At 39.8% G+C, this 15,907-nt stretch overlaps 1 protein-coding gene across 4 annotated transcripts in view; it reads right to left on the reverse strand.

The window, feature by feature from the left end:
- The window catches only part of reln (reelin), a 142,735-nt gene that overhangs the window by 47,958 nt on the left and 78,870 nt on the right, over positions 1–15,907 (reverse strand). For all 4 annotated transcript variants that reach the window (XM_014016796.1, XM_014016797.1, XM_014016795.1 and 1 more), the window contains exons 5-11: positions 7,507–7,539; positions 7,293–7,371; positions 6,924–7,020; positions 5,347–5,398; positions 3,642–3,750; positions 3,076–3,316; positions 2,005–2,150 (exon numbers count right to left, since the gene is read on the reverse strand). In XM_014016796.1, the coding sequence (XP_013872250.1) occupies positions 2,005–2,150; positions 3,076–3,316; positions 3,642–3,750; positions 5,347–5,398; positions 6,924–7,020; positions 7,293–7,371; positions 7,507–7,539 (757 nt within the window). The remainder of the gene's footprint in view (positions 1–2,004; positions 2,151–3,075; positions 3,317–3,641; positions 3,751–5,346; positions 5,399–6,923; positions 7,021–7,292; positions 7,372–7,506; positions 7,540–15,907) is intronic.

Here is a 15,907-nt window from a genome sequence, read left to right on the forward strand (position 1 = left end):
CACAGCGCGAGTGCGCTGCTGGATTTCCTCTTGCTACAGCTTGTGGGATTTGGAAATAAAATCTTGCTCATTTCTCACTTTGACTGCAGCCACTAAACATGGTGGCTGCAGTTTGCAACATTTTGCCTCCTTATTTTTATCTCTACCTCCTTTGCAGAAGGAGAGAAGAGGGAAAAAACATGAAGGCAGAGATGAAGTCAGCTGTTAATCACAATGCACCGCTGCCACAGTATTAAAATATTGTTAAATAAAAACAGAAATAGAACATGGATTTGATTTATGCAACAAAAGTCTAATAATTAAATAAAAACTCCAAGGAAAATCTCAAGTTACGCACAATGAGTTTACATCTGCAGCGCCAGTGGTTGGTTCTGAAACGCGCTCTGCTGCGACACTGTTGCCTAACAAGCGCCACTTCAGCCAACGTTTTAAAATCAGAAAACATTTCTCCAGTCAAAGTGAGAAGTCAGCAAGATTCTATTTCCAAATCCCACAAGCTGTAGCAAGAGGAAATCCAGCAGCGTACTCGCGCTGCGCCTTTGCGCCTCAGATGCGCTCCAAGCCTCCTGTCCTTCTTCACTGCGCTGTCACCTCCTGCAGATGCATTCAGTATGGTTTCTAGTTCATCTGAAATGATGATCAGATGGGAATATTTTATTTATTTTAGATTCACTGACACCACCTCCTTTATATGTAGACCTGCTCCGTGTGTAAAGATGAAGCTGATGTGATGTGTAATGCCACAGATCTGCTGTCTTGTGAAGCCTCGTTGCTACAGCCTGGATCGCAGTGCAGCAGATCGAGTGTTTTCCCCGATCAAAGGACAGCGAGCCGACCGCTTCAGCTCCCGGAGGAGGATCTACACTCACTGCACCTAAATTCATATTATCAGGCATATTGATAAGTGCCTTCCAAACTAGGCGGTAGACCTCCTAAATGTTTAATCTGGATTTTATTTATTTTCAGCTGGATAGCTTTGGCAAAACTACCCCGTTGTCAAGGAAACCGTAAACATCTAGGAACTGTGGATGGAAAGGCTTCGAGACTGTCACCAAGCTGCGGCACCGAATGGAGAACAAGTATGCAGCCCTGTGTTTGTATTTGAGGTCAAACTGGAAATAAAGCTCAATTATGTCACGCATTTCCATTTCAGTAAACACACAGCTAGTCCAAAACGATCTGAAAGATCCTGTGAGGTATCTCGTGCGCACGACTTACTAACTGGTGGGAAAGAGATAATTTTTTTTCCAATCCATGTGCTCAGTAGAAGTTTGTTCAGTGTGTTTCCTTTCCTTTCCTTTCCTTTCCTTTCCTTTCCTTTCCTTTCCTTTCCTTTCCTTTCCTTTCCTTTCCTTTCCTTTCCTTTCCTTTCCTTATGCATTTTGTGTCTCCATCACAGTTGAGTTAAATGACTCTCAGTGAAGTGTACCTCTGCCACAACACCTTCCCCTTCTCCTTTAACACGTGTCAGTCCATGTTGCCTGATGGGCAGGTTACATGCAGTGCAGCATGTGGGAGAACTGAGGGCGTGGGGATGCTGCAGAAATCTGCTTCCGTTTCAGATCCTTCACGTTACTGGAAAAGCACACTGACAGACGTGGTGCATGAAGCCTGTTAATTACTCTCTGGCTGTGATACAATCCATCATCTCTCTCCTTTTATCTTTCTGCCTCATGCAGTGCATCAGACAGTGCTTCTTAGCTTTCTGCTGTCCGGTGTGTGTTGGCGTGTGCATGTGTGTGTTTGCGCTCTGAACAGATGGACTGCCATCACTGTAGCAGTCAGAGGTATGGTGTTCACCTGTGTGAGTCCCCACGCCTGACTTACGAGGCGCTGCATGTTCATTACCAGACATATGACAAGTGACAGGTGGAAAAGCATCTGAATGTTTACATTTCAGAGCTCTGACACTGAACAGAGTCCTTCCTGTTAGCTGCACTTTCCAGTTCAAACATATATTTTAAGATAGTCAGAAAAATATAGATTACAACAGTTTTGACTTACTTTAAAGGTGGACTCTCAAAGTCCTCCTCCCAGTAGCTTCTCCCTTCCTCTCGGTGCAGATCAATGTCTCTGGTGGTGGCAAAGCTCTGGCCTTCTCCATCACCACCATGGAAATAAAGAGTGTTGCCTTCAGATTGGCAGGCATGCTGTGCAATGAGAGTAGAATACATATTTCTTGTTAGCAACCTTTAAAAATACGATCAAATGCTCAATGAAATTAATTTAAAACCAGAATTCAATCATTTACTAATCCCTTTTAATTGACTATACTGAAAAACAGGTTTTCATTTTGAACATGATGTGGGGGTTTTAAACTTGAACTGGAACATCTTTACAGATGTCTTGCATCACCTTTGCTGGTTACACGCTACATGTTTGGGTTCTGAGAGGACAGGTTTTGTGTGATTTTTAAAGAGAAATGGTCAGTTCTAGTGACTATGCATATTTCTCTGCAACACAAAAATGAAAAATTTATATTTTGTAATAATTTGAATACAAATTTCTTTGTATTGTCATGGTTTGATTTCAGTTAAATTATTTCCTTTACATCACAGGTGTCGAACTTCGGCCCTTGAGGGCCGCTGTCCTGCATATTTTCTTGTTTTTCTGCTCAAACACACCTGATTTGCATGAATGGATGATAAACAAGCTTCTACAGAATATAAGGAGTTAACTGAAGCACTGAATCAGGTGTGCTGAAGAAAAGAAACAAGGAAAACATGCAGGATAGCAGCCCTCGAGTACCTGAGTTTGACACCCCTGCATGGTGACCGTCCTCTCACATATGACTTGAAGTTTCAGCTTTACTCAAGTTCTACTAATTGTCTCATGTTACTGACTTGGTGCAAAAAAGTTACAGATATCGTTTTTTTAGTCTTATGTTGCATTTTTGCTATGATTCCCCTCGCATTATATTCAAAACATCCTTTTATGTTATTATTTTTTATTTAAACTATGTGTAGAATTTTGCAGTCTGCTTTTATTTTCTTTAAAAATGTTCTGGTCACAGGGCTTTCTACACTTTCACAGTTAGTGTGCATGTTAATGTATGATGCTGGTTTATCGGTGTACCTTGACTGTGGCTCCAGGGAAGAAGAGCCAGTTAGCAGTGTCTGGAGGGTCCAAGTTGTCCTCCATCAGGGGGGCTTTGTGAGCAGAATTGACCAGCAGCACATTATCCAAACCCCAGCAGGACTCATAGCCTTCAGGTCCGCGGGGTGGTTCCTGAGACCAGCGGAGTCTAACTGCATCACCTCTGGAGGAATGTGGAAGAGGCAGCAGGTGGACAACTGTGCTGCTGTTGGTGGGCGCTCTGAAAATGAATGAAGCAACAAAGATTTTGTGCATCAGTGAAATCAAATAAGTAGTAAAACTGTTAAGTTTTGTTCCAAACAAGCTCTGACTGCAGTTAGAAGACTGTGTCAATACTCTACTTGAACACTGACAAAACCCAGAGACCAGGAGCAGAGCGAGGGATTAAAAACAGGTGGATCATCAAGGCACAAACAGGACAGAAATGACAAATTAAGAGGGGGAGGTGTGAAGAGGAACGAGGGAGGGCGGGTGTTCATAACAGATGGAAGGACTGTGGGATGGATGAGGCAAAAGGAATTAAAGAAAGAGCAAAAGAGAGAGACCTGATCTTTTCCAGTGTGATCCAGTCATCTGAGGTGTTGGCGTTGCCACTCGGGCTGTATGACACCGTGATGCTGGGGTCTGAGTAACTGAACCGGCAGGAGCCTGAGCCTGAGGAACATGGACACAGAGAGGATCTACATATTTGATCAATAAGTGCCCACTGCTGAGAGAACAGCAACATATTTGCTCAAGTGACAGAAATATTCCTTGTTTTATCAAATAAAAATTTAACAAGGTGATGATTGTGCCAACAAATCCTCCAAAATAAATAAACTGTAAATGTTGTCACGTTGGAGCTAATGGTCAGGATGAAGCTGACTAACTGCAGGAGATGAGACAGACTGAAGCTGAAACAATAGCTACGTTTTCCATCTGCCCGAACACCAGTGTTGCACGCCATGATGATTGTGTGATTAGAACTATTTTTAAACTCAGTCTTATGTTGTGTGGATGTTGTGAGAGTGGATGGGGGTCAAAGGCTGCTAATGGAGCCAGAACCCCCACCACCACCACCAACATTTGCTCCTCTTCTTCCCACACCATGTGACCATGGACACCATCCTCATTGAATAGAATGTACATTAACCTCTCCTAAAGTTTATATTCAAACAGAGGGTGGGGGGATGGGGTGAGCCATGGCATTGTGTATTCCTACTTCCTTTATGCCTCCCTCCCATGAGAACGGCTTGTAATGGACATGAAAAATACAACCCCTCTAAAATCTGTGCCTTCTCAGTGTTATTCCAGAGTATTATCAATCATTCATTACTGTTACAGGTGAAGAGGACAGTAGGACAGAGAGATAAAAATGCAAGAATACAGTTTGTACCAGCAGGTTTACTCACAGGAAACATATGTACTTTATCCTGCTTAATGAAGGGTCACAGGTGAAGATTTAACATGTTTTAACAAATCAAAAAGAAAAAAAAATAAGTAGTTCCTCTGGATGGATTCTTCTTTAGTGAAACGTTTTGTCTCCTCCAAGAGACTTCTTCAGTCTGATGAGTTTCAGGTGAACTCAGCCTTATAAGCACTGCCTCCACATGGTGGACAAAAAGGTTAGTCATATGCAAAAGAGGGTCATCACCTAACAGTAGGCTTGATTGGCTCTATTGTTCACAGACGGTCATGTGCCCCATCACCTGACTTATTGGTTTGAATGCTTCGGCTGTGGTTCTTTGGTGTTGTGTTATGTGTATGTAGTGAGTGCAAGCGGGGCTCGATGTCCCCTCGTTTTTGTCTCTCTTTCCCTCTTTGTGTTGGGTATCATTGCGGCCCTGATTCACACATTTTGCTCACAGGGGCCTGAGACCTACTTGCAATAACAGCATTTTAGGAGGAGGACAACTGGACACGAAGGCCTCCACCTCTGTTTAATGGTGGACGGTTTTTCCTCATGAAGATAGCTTCCTTTACTCCTCTCTCAAACCAACGTTCCTCTCTATCAAGGATGAGAACATCTTCATCCCTGAAAGATTGACCGCTGGCCTGTAGATAAGTGTAAACTGCAGAACTGAAGAAGTCTCTTGGAGGAGAGATGAAACGTTTCACTAAAGAAGAACCCATCCAGAGGACCTATTAATTTTTTTCTTTTTGATTTTTTCAACCTGGATTACTGAGATGCATCAGGACATGTTTTAACAAAGGTTTTATGTGTAAATGTGTGACATGAAGTTTGTCGGCCGGTGCAGGTTTAATACTCACCCAGGGCGAACTGTAGGACTGAGGCTGTGCTGGTGTTGAGAGGTACAGTAGTCTGTTGAGGAGGACGCAAAAGACTTTTTAATGTCTTATTTTGAAACACATATAATCATTGTTTAATATGATTGAAGACGTAATACAAAAGAGCTGAATTTCAAAGAAGGTCTTTAAAATTTGGATTTAAACTGACGTGTTTTCATTATTAATAAACTAAAGAAAATTATATAAAAATTTGAACTGTCTCTCTGTACAAATTATCAGGGCAAAGGGATCATTAACCTGTTTGCAGAAGCTACTGATAGGTTGTTGAGACAGCTGTTCAGTCAGAGTTAAGCTGAGTTCAACTCTTTTGAAGTGGGATTTGAATCTTTCAGCTCAGTTCACTAAAAAGTTCAGGCTGTCAGTTCTGAAACAGGTCTCAAAGAGTGTACTGCTTAAAAGATGTGATTCCAATAAAAATAAGTAGTGTTTTCTAAAAAAGGGTATAAACAATAGTGTACCTGTTGTGGTTAGCTCTTTCAATATACTCAATATGTAGAGAGAGTTCAATTCTGTTTAGATTGATGCGCTAATGTGTCTAAGTCAAGACCAGAGCTCAAAGATTTCATTAAAAACTCTATTTTATGAATTTTAAATTAATATCAGCTGTGCATTACAGTTAATTATAGAGATTTTTGTGGTGGTTGTTTGTAAGATGTCCAAAGAGTCACCATTTCACAACATCTAAGCTATAGTTAAGGTTAATTAGATGAATTTTGGGGTTAATTTTCATATTAGCACTAATGCATTTTTAATTGTTTGAAGGTAACTTTTTTATTTGTTCTGCTGAAAAAAACTCAGATAGGTGAATTAGCTAACAGAAATGAGAGTTCACAAGGGGAATATGTCTTAAGAGGAATTTCTACACATTTCAGTGTCAAAACTGCAGAGAGAAAAAAAATGACTGGAATGTATCTGGTGATTTAAACATTTCTTTTTCCTTTCATGATATCAACATGACAGTATGGAATGCTGAAAGCTGTGAGTTGTATTTTTAATAGAAGATTTGTGATAGTCTTTGTTTAAATGTGTTTGTGTTTCTTTGTGTGTATTTTGTGTGTGTGTGTGTGTGTATTTTTGATGGATTTTGACAGAAGCGCTGCCAGGAAGCAGCATAAAACATCTGGAACAGCAACAAACAAAAGCAACTGCTTATCACAGAAGGAAGCAGAGTCATGAGGCAATAAACACGTCTCTGCTGGGAGCTGGCTCTAATCTGCTATGGCGGAACAAACAGTTTAAAATCCACTTTGTAAATAAAGAGGACAAGAACGGGAGAGACGAACAATTAATGGCAGCGTGTGATCAATTTTGTTTTGAAAAACTACTTTTTGTTTTTTTTCTTACAAAACCACATCAAGCATATTCTGTCACCATGATCAAACGTCTCGTGTCGAGTTGAGGAGTTTGACTGAAGTGCTGCAGCAACAAACACAACATCATCAGTGTGTTGTAATTCACTGTGAATGTGGTCGTGGTTTGGATTTATAATGGGGCATGAAATATCCAGCGGTTGCAGTGTGGTCAAACGTGGCAGTTACCAGCTCTCGCGCTCCAAAGTGCTCGCAGAAAGTGACTGCTCTGCCGTGCATCAGTGCACCGCACTGCTCTCCCACCTCACAGTTACTGCACTCGGACCTGTAAACAGAGCCAAGTTTCAAAGAGGGCGACAAAACCAGAGTTAGAACACAAAACACTTGAAGAAAAAGTGCTGAAGTGATATCAGATGCACCCTGAAGCCTTCTAGATGTTCGTATCGGGTTGTGCAAACCAGTTAGGACCTTGTCAACACGTGGAATGTGGGATCCAGCATGGTGCAAGTCCCACTGGTCTTGTGGTCTAGCTAGCAGATACAGGCAACACAAATTGCCTTCAAGACTACAAGAGATGTTGAGTTTTTTTTCACTTACCATATGCTTGGATCCAACTCTCCTTGCATGTTGGAGTCAAAATCATCTCGTAGAACAGCATGTTTACCATGGAGCTCCACTAAAGGTGTACAGTCCACAACATGCCCACAGTTAAACACAGTCAACAAGATAACTAGACTCATTTAATGACTAATTTCTTTGTGAAGATAATTTTGAATAAAATAAATGTCAGCATGTCATAAAATACACTCACCCAGATTAGGCCTCAGCGGGGACTCAGTCGGAGCTGAAACACACATAAGTTGCAAATTAAATGGCGACATGTACACGGTGAGTTAAAAGTCACAGGACACCCTCTCTTTTTAATCAAACATGACAGCTTCCAAGATGGCATTTTTCATTTTTCACTTTTCTGTTAACAGGCATAGCTACTATTTCTAAACAGATTTAGAATTACATACCTGCAAACAGAGACGCAATGTTTAACTCAATAAACGAAAGCAGTTTGTGGAACATTTACATCTTAGCAAAACATTAAAAAGTCAAAAAGTCATCTGAATTAGTGTTACTAATTCAGCACCTCTGGGGGCGTGGCTTAATGATGTCGCCACACAATATTTCCCCAACATTTGAGTTACATCCACCTCAACAAGGATCTTGTTTCTGTTATTTCCATGTAAGACGATAGATTATAAAGGATTTAACCAACAAAATGCTTTTTTTTTGCTCTTTACACCTTTTCAACTGCTGATGGCCTCATTAACAGAAGAATAATGAAATATATGAACGTAAGTTGTTTGTGATTATCAAATTTGGCTGAACATTTATCACTTTGGAAGACAATCAGAACAAATTTATGGAAAAAATGTAAATCAGGACTACATCTACACAAACACTTCATGTTTTATTTGTATTTTTGATGTTTCATATATTTTATTTCATCCATGTTTTAATAGTTTTGTCAAATGTTCCATAAGATATCTTTATATATTTGTGGCAGCTTTTAGATTGATAATAGTAATTTATTATGAAAATATGACCACACACCACAATAGCCTATATCTTGTGGTAAAGTTCAGAAAACTGACCAAATGAAGCTGCTACAGCCTCTCGCTGTCACCTCAACCCTTTAAGGGGGTAATATGAGGACGTCAGTCATTTCAGTGCCCTCAGTGTTTCATAGGCTGCACTCAGAATATGCGAGAAAGACTGTCCCATACAGGACTCTTCAATTTGTCTGAAAGTACAGGACATCCCAGCTAATATGGGACAACTGGCAACCTTAATTTAAATATATACCAAAACTGAAGAGTACACAGACAGTAGAGTTTTGAAAGTAATTTGTATCATTTAAGTTAGTAAAGACTCCTCATATGTAAGTAAAACAAACTTTCTTTCTGTCCCAGCTGGCCATGGCTGCAGTCTCCCAGCTACTGACGTTAATTCTTTTCAGTAATGAAAGGCCTGGCTGCTATGATTAATGGTTCATTGCCAATTAACCACCACTCTTCCCAGAGGCGACAGTACTGTGATCTGTGGCCGCTGCCTAGCAAACACACTCAACCATCAATCTCTCAGAGGGGGCAGAGAGCCCAGAGAGGAGGCGGATGGTGAGCGAGGGGCTGGCAGAAATTGTGGTAAAAATTAATGAATCGAATGTCAGTTAAAAATGTTTTTAAATCAATAAACGAAATCAGTTTGGGGAACATTGGCGTCTTAGCAAAACATTAAAAAGTTAACGTTAGATTATCTTTGTGCTAAAAGAGGTGGTCAGGAAACTACTCAAGGTCTCAAGATTCCAACATTGAAAACTGAAACAGAGAAGACTAAAGTGAGAAACTGAATCAAGACAAAATAAAACTGCTGTCACTAAAACAAAGAAGATTGGCATGAAGAAACATAGCAAACACGAAAACATGAAAACCAGCAGGTAAACAGTAAGATAGACTAGCTGGTGGCTTATAAATATGTTGGGAGGAGAAAGAGAACATTTGGAGGGGGGGGGGGGTTCTTGTGCAAAATTTTCTTTTTTAAGTTTTATTTTATGTTGTAATATCATTCTCAATCAAAAATAACCCAGGGTGTTGGGGGTGGCCTAAACGCTTGCTGGTACAAAGCATCGCATATTTACACGAAGCTCCTCCCTGAAGCTCAGAGGCCCATTTCAAGGCATTAATGGGTATGATACAAAGGCAATTGTATTTTTGATATATACAGCATCTTCATATAACCAATGTTAGCATAGTTACTTGATTGTGGTTGATTGTGATTGAGGGGAACATGGTGAATAACACAGGGAGACTCTGGGAAACAAACTAAATTTTAAAATATACAAGGAAGTATATAAAAGAAAACAGCAACAGGACAAAATGAATTGAAGCAACAACAAAACACAATGACGTTTAAAACCTAATTGAAAACATTGACTGTGTTTTATTAGTTGGCAGACAGGTTTTGAATCATGTGATGGATGTTAAGTCTGACTTGTGCAAAAATATTTTAGATAATTAAATGAAAGAACTTTCAACACGAGTTATGTGAAAACACTTGTTTGTTGGAAAAAAGTGATAATATTAAATCTGATACTAATATCTGAATTTGATCAATGAACTGATCAACATCGAATGTGGGATCTTCTATAAATGCAAAAGTTTTAGCAGTTTGCTGTTCTGGATCATTCAGGTGTGTAAATAAGACATTTCTGCTAAGTGGTTTGGGATGGCTGGAAATAATTTTCATTTATGAAGATTAAATTTTTCTAGTATTACTTGGAGTATGTTATGAATGACTTTCAGCTACAAGTTTAAGTTAATAAGTTAGACTTGTTGAGTTATTATCCGTTTTGTGCTTTTAATTTTGAATTAGCAGAGGCAAAAACATATTGTCCATTTTTCACCTTTTGTTCGCACGCAATAAAACAATTTGAATGTTTTAAGCTTCAGGTGGTGTGTTATATTCTAGAGAGTTTGACAGAGGTACACATTGGAAAACTTAAAGTATGACTTATTCAGGAGGAGGGCCAGGAAAAAACAAAAACAAAAAACTTGTGTATTTAAAAAGGACGTGGTGAAACAAGTGAGGTTTGCGAAATAGCTTATTAACAAACCACAAAACTTTTGGAACAATTCTTTGGACAGACAAAATCAAAGTGGAGAAACCAGAAATGCACATCATGTTTGATGAAAACCAAACCCAGTACATTTTAGCACAGTCACCTCATACCAAACTGTCAAAGGGTTGACAATTTGGGCACGCTTAGCAGCCACAAAATCTGGGCACTTCGCAGTGACTAAGTCAAGCTCCTCTTCATCCCAAAATTTCCTTGAGTCAAACATGAAGCCATCTGAAGCTAACATTTGGCCCAGATATAGTTATGCAACAACAGTCCTCTAAACAACAGCAACAAATTAATAACAAACTAATAGAAAAAAATAAAGATGTTGCAACAGCCCGATTAAAGATTTGTGCATAAATGAATGCCTGTAAGTTTCAAACATCAGTAAGCCAAAACACAAACTGTTGTGTTTAATTAGTGTTGTTGAGAGGATCCAAATGGAGGCACAGGATGCAGATTTTCTCAGGAATCCAGCAGCAAACAGAGGAAACTGTTTAACTCACAAGACATGGACATAACAATAAAAAACTGAGCAAAACCAAAAACCCCTTTTTTGCATTGAGGGGTGATTAATGAGTGACCTCAGGTGTGCTACATGAAATACAGGTGTGGTATAACTGGTGTGACCTTAGAAAATAACATACTCCAACTCATCTAAAAGCCAGTTGCCTCTAAAACATGAGAAATGGATTAAAAATACTAAAGAAAACCACAAACCAACACAAAGAACCAGAAAATTGATCGATGTTCTACACAAATAAATGAATGACTTATAAAGAAGACATATAAATAACACATATAAAGAAGCCTGAGTTTTGCCTGAAACTCTCAGACTGAAGAAGTCTCTTGGAGGAGAGACGAAACGTTTCATTAGAGAAGAACCCGTCCAGAGGACCTATACAATTTTTTTTTTGATTTTTTACCTGGATTACTGAGATGCATCAGGATATAAAGAAGACAATTAAGTTACAACTTGTTATATCTACTACAGTTAGTTCTATAAAGCAGTGTTGTAGTATTCAAGACATATTGTACTCATTCTTGTCTGTCTCAGACATTGAGGACTCAGGATTTTATTTCAAGACCAGTCAAGACCTAGCCTGGCCCTTGCCTTCTTAGGCAGCTCCGCTCAATTCTAGTTTCCCTTCACTGCTCCGTCTGGGACTTCTCTCATTGAGATGGATTTTGCTGGCAGATTTGTAGCCGGGCCAATCAGAGAACAGAACGTCAATTTTCTGTGCAGTGTCTGCTTGTAGTTTATTTTACCTGGGCCAATCAGAGAACAGAAGGCAGAGTTTTGAATGAAGTCGATGTTCTGCGCAGTGTCTGCTAGTTATTTTATCATACGGCAGTGGAGGAAGTGAATGAAGCCATTCCGTGTTGATAAGGCTTCCAAATTAAATTAAATTTGTCTGACAAAGCAGCAGCTCTCATTTACAGTTGTCTCGTTAGGCTCTGTACTTTTCTCCTCTCAGTAGGGTTGTTTACAGCGCTCATGATTTCCGGTTAGCTTCTTAGCTTAGCCTCCTTCAAACCAACAACACACACATGCTTCAGCAGAGGCCACGCCTTCTGCGAGAAATCGATTCTCTATGCATCTAGTCCAGACCCTTGTACGAAGCAAAGTGAAGGACAGGGTCTGGTTTAAACCAGGATACTCAAGACCGCAACTGTGGAAAATTCACTAAATTGCATGAATATTGTCCAAATTATTTGTCTTTGCTTTCATTAGATGTAAAATGCATTTAATCAAAGTGTGATTCATTGATAATTATCTATTTTTGTTACAGATGTCACCCATTCCCTTTCACTCACAGGCAACCGCAGCACTCCAGGAAAGTGAGCAGTTATTGTCTGGAAGCAGGAGAAGATATCTACAAAATCTTCAGTAATACAGTTTGGCTACATAAATCAATAAATCATAATTAGTGTGAATTTGTAAAACAACATCCAGGAGAAAAGCATACAGCAACTTGTGAATTCTGCTGTGCTTCGCTTTCTGTAATTGTAATTTCCCTTCATGGGATCAATAAACTATCATTCATTCATTCATTTAGTCATTCATTCAGAGAGAGTCGGGACTATGTCAAAACTTTATCATCACTTAGAAAGGAAGCACAAAGAAAGTCAAGCGTGTAAGTGATTTTAGCAAAGCTAGCTAGCCAACATCAGTACCAAAATTCTTTATCTGGCTCTCACAGAAAGTGATTTTGTCAATGTTATGATATGTTCACATCGAATGCGTTTTGAGCATCTAAAACGCACCCAACGCCACAAATTGGACATGCTCTGTTCAGACCGGAACATAGACTAGATGCGCGTCTGTACAGAGAGGAGCGTCTTGTTTTTTAGTTGTTTTTTTTTTCTTGTCTGTCTTCAGCAGATGAAATAAAGATAAAATAAAGAAAATGGCTTTGCTTTATTTACTAAGAGCAAGCGAACGTTGCGCACACCAGATAATTAATTCACCAGATGAGCCAGCATAGACGAGCTACTTCGTCGGGTCAGGACTCTGCAGTTTACACTCATCTACAGACCAGAAATCTGCAGTTTACACTCATCTACAGGCCAGCGGTCACTCTTTCAGGGATGAAGATGTTCTCAACCTTGATAGAGAGGAATGTTGGTTTGAGAGAGGAGTAAAGGAAGCCATCTTTGTGAAGAAAAGCCATCCAGTATTAAACAGAGTTGGAGGCCTTTGTGTCCAGTTGTCCTCCTCAATGCTGTTATTGCAAGTATGACTCAGACCCCTGTGAGCAAAAGGTGTGAATCAAGGCCCCAAAGATACCCAACACAAACAGGGAAAAAAGGGGACTTTGAGCCCCACCTGCATTCACTACACACACACATGACACGACACCTAAGAACCACAGCATCCAAACCAATAAGTCAGGTGATGGGGCACATGACCCTCTATGAACAATAGAGCTAATCAAGCCTATTGTTAAGCGATGACCCTCTTTTGCATGTGACTAACCTGTTTGTCCACCATGTGGAGGCAGTGCTTATAAGGCTGAGTTCACCTAAAACTTATCAGACTGAGGAAGTCCCTTGGACGAGAAATGAAACGTTTCACTAAAGAAGAACCCATCCAGAGGACCTACTTATTTTTTTTCTTTTTGAATTCACCAGATAATTTAGAGGTGGTCTGTTTGGTGAGTTTCACCACTTCAGGAGCTGCAAGCCGACAAACTATTTTGTTGTCCTGAGCCCAGTTCCGTGGTCAGTTTAACAAGCTGTTGACCCACATCGATGCTGATATCTCCTGCCACAACACCAACTGCAGACGGTCGATTTCAGCTAAAGAGAAACTGTCCATCTGTTTCAGATTAGTGAGCAACATTCAGGAAACCGTCACATTGAAAAATTAGTCTCTCTGGTTGAGGTGGCACGTTGAGCAGCAAAAGTTCAGATTTTTGAACTCGAGCGTCAGCTGCTTTGGATGTGCTGCATGCACGGAAAATGCTCAACGGCACTTACCGCTTCCTTGCACGCCCCCCTAAACGGCGTAGACATGCTGCGAGACCCCTGGACACACATCCAGCACAGACTTTGAGTGTAAACCAGCCACTCCTGCAGCTCAAAACGTGTTCGGTGTCAACGTTGCATTAGCTGTACATACTAGGTTACCTGTTTACTCAATGTTTCCTTTTTTTCTGATCTGACTTGGTCTTGACTTAATGATTCCCTCCCTGGGTCTTGGTCTTCACTTGGTCTCAGCCCGTAAAAGTCTTGGTCTTGCTTTAGTCTCGGGCAGAGAGTTGTAAAGTTTTTTTTATCAAAAGTTTTAGAAAGGATAGTTTTCACTCAGCTGCAGTCCTTTTTAAGTGTTCACAAAATTTTAGAAATTTATCAGTCTGGTTTTAAAGCATTCCACAGCACAGAACTGCACTTTTAAAGGTTTTTAATGAGCTTTTAATTGCTACAGATTCTGGAGACTCTGCTGTACCTCTGCTTTTAAGCAGCGTTTGATACAGTAGAACATAATATTTTACTTTCTAGGTTAGATCGTTGTGGCGTCAAAGGCACTGCAATGGATTGGTTCAGGTCCTATCTGTCTGACAGGAGTTTCTCCCTTGGAAATTGTGTTTCCTCCTCAGCTCCCCTCACAGGTGGAGTTCCCCGAGGATCCGTCCTTGATCCTATTTTATTCTCCATATTCATGCTCCCCTTAGGCTCAAATTTTCAGAAAATTTAACGTCCTTTTTCACTCCTATGCAGATGACACCCAGATCTACCTTCAGTTGAGGCCTAATCATTCTTCTTCACTAAAACCACTGTTTGATTGCATCACTGAGCTCAAAGCTTGGATGGCTTCAAATTTTCTAAACTTCAGTGAAAACAAAACTGAAACTATTCTTTTTGGACCCATTGGTAATCACAGTGTTTTTCCTATGGATCTGGGTGACTTGGAACCATCTGTAAAATATCACGTCAAAAACTTGGGTGTGATTTTCACTCAAACTTCAACTTTGAGAAACAAATGAATTTTGTAGTAAAAAGAACATTTTTTTAAACTAAGACTTTTATTTAAAATCAAATCATCTTTACTTTTCAAAGACCTTGAATGTGTGATCCATACTTTTATTACATCTCAGCTGGACTAAGCAACTCTCTGTATGTTGGTGTTAGCCAGGCTGGCCTCTCACGCCTGCAGCTGGTTCAGAACGCTGCAGCACGCCTTTTAACACGGACGAAGAAGTGTGATCATGTCTCCCCGGTGCTGGCTTCCCTTCAGTGGCTTCCTGTTTGTTTTAGAATTGATATTAAACTTTTATGGATGACCTATAAGGCTTGGAATGGACTGGCTCCTCAATACTTGTCTGACCTCCTGCAGCCGTATGTGCCCTCCAGATTTCTCAGATCCCATGATCATTTGCTCTTGGCTGTCCCACGGTCAGACTGGTCCACAGAGGTGACCGAGCCTTTTCAGTTGTGGCTCCTAAACTGTAGAACAAGCTGCCCTTTCACGTCAGACAGGCCTCAACTCTTGGAGATTTTAAATCTCACCTTAAAACACATCATTTTTCAAAAGCTTTTAATGTAGCACGAGAGTTGTTTCTCCCTATTTATTTAGTCTGTTTTTTATGGTTTACAATTATTTATGTATTGTCTGTATGCTTTTTTTAGTAGTTGCAATATGTGAAGCACTTTGGCCAACGGCAGTTGTTTTTAAATGTGCTATATAAATAAAGTTGACTTGACTAAAGTAAGTAAATACAAATACTTTGTTACTCTATTTAAGTACAAACTTTGGCTATCTGTACTTTACTTGAGTAATTATTTTTATCCTACTTTTTACTTATACTCCTTCCATTTGTTAAAAACGGAAGAAGTAGAAAGTCATTACTCCTATTTCATTATGGCTTGTTAAAAACATTATGCTGACAAACTGCACCTCCTGGACAAAGTGTATTTAATTGAGCTTGGATGAGAAGTATAAATATACATCATTCTGATAATGTATTAGTTTGTACAATCCATCACAATCCATCTCATATTCATGGTGTGAATATGAGATGGAATATATAGAATATAC

The sequence above is a fragment of the Austrofundulus limnaeus genome, unplaced genomic scaffold, assembly GCF_001266775.1.
Source record: "Austrofundulus limnaeus strain Quisiro unplaced genomic scaffold, Austrofundulus_limnaeus-1.0 Scaffold155, whole genome shotgun sequence".
In the NCBI taxonomy this organism is placed as follows: Eukaryota; Metazoa; Chordata; class Actinopteri; order Cyprinodontiformes; family Rivulidae; genus Austrofundulus; species Austrofundulus limnaeus.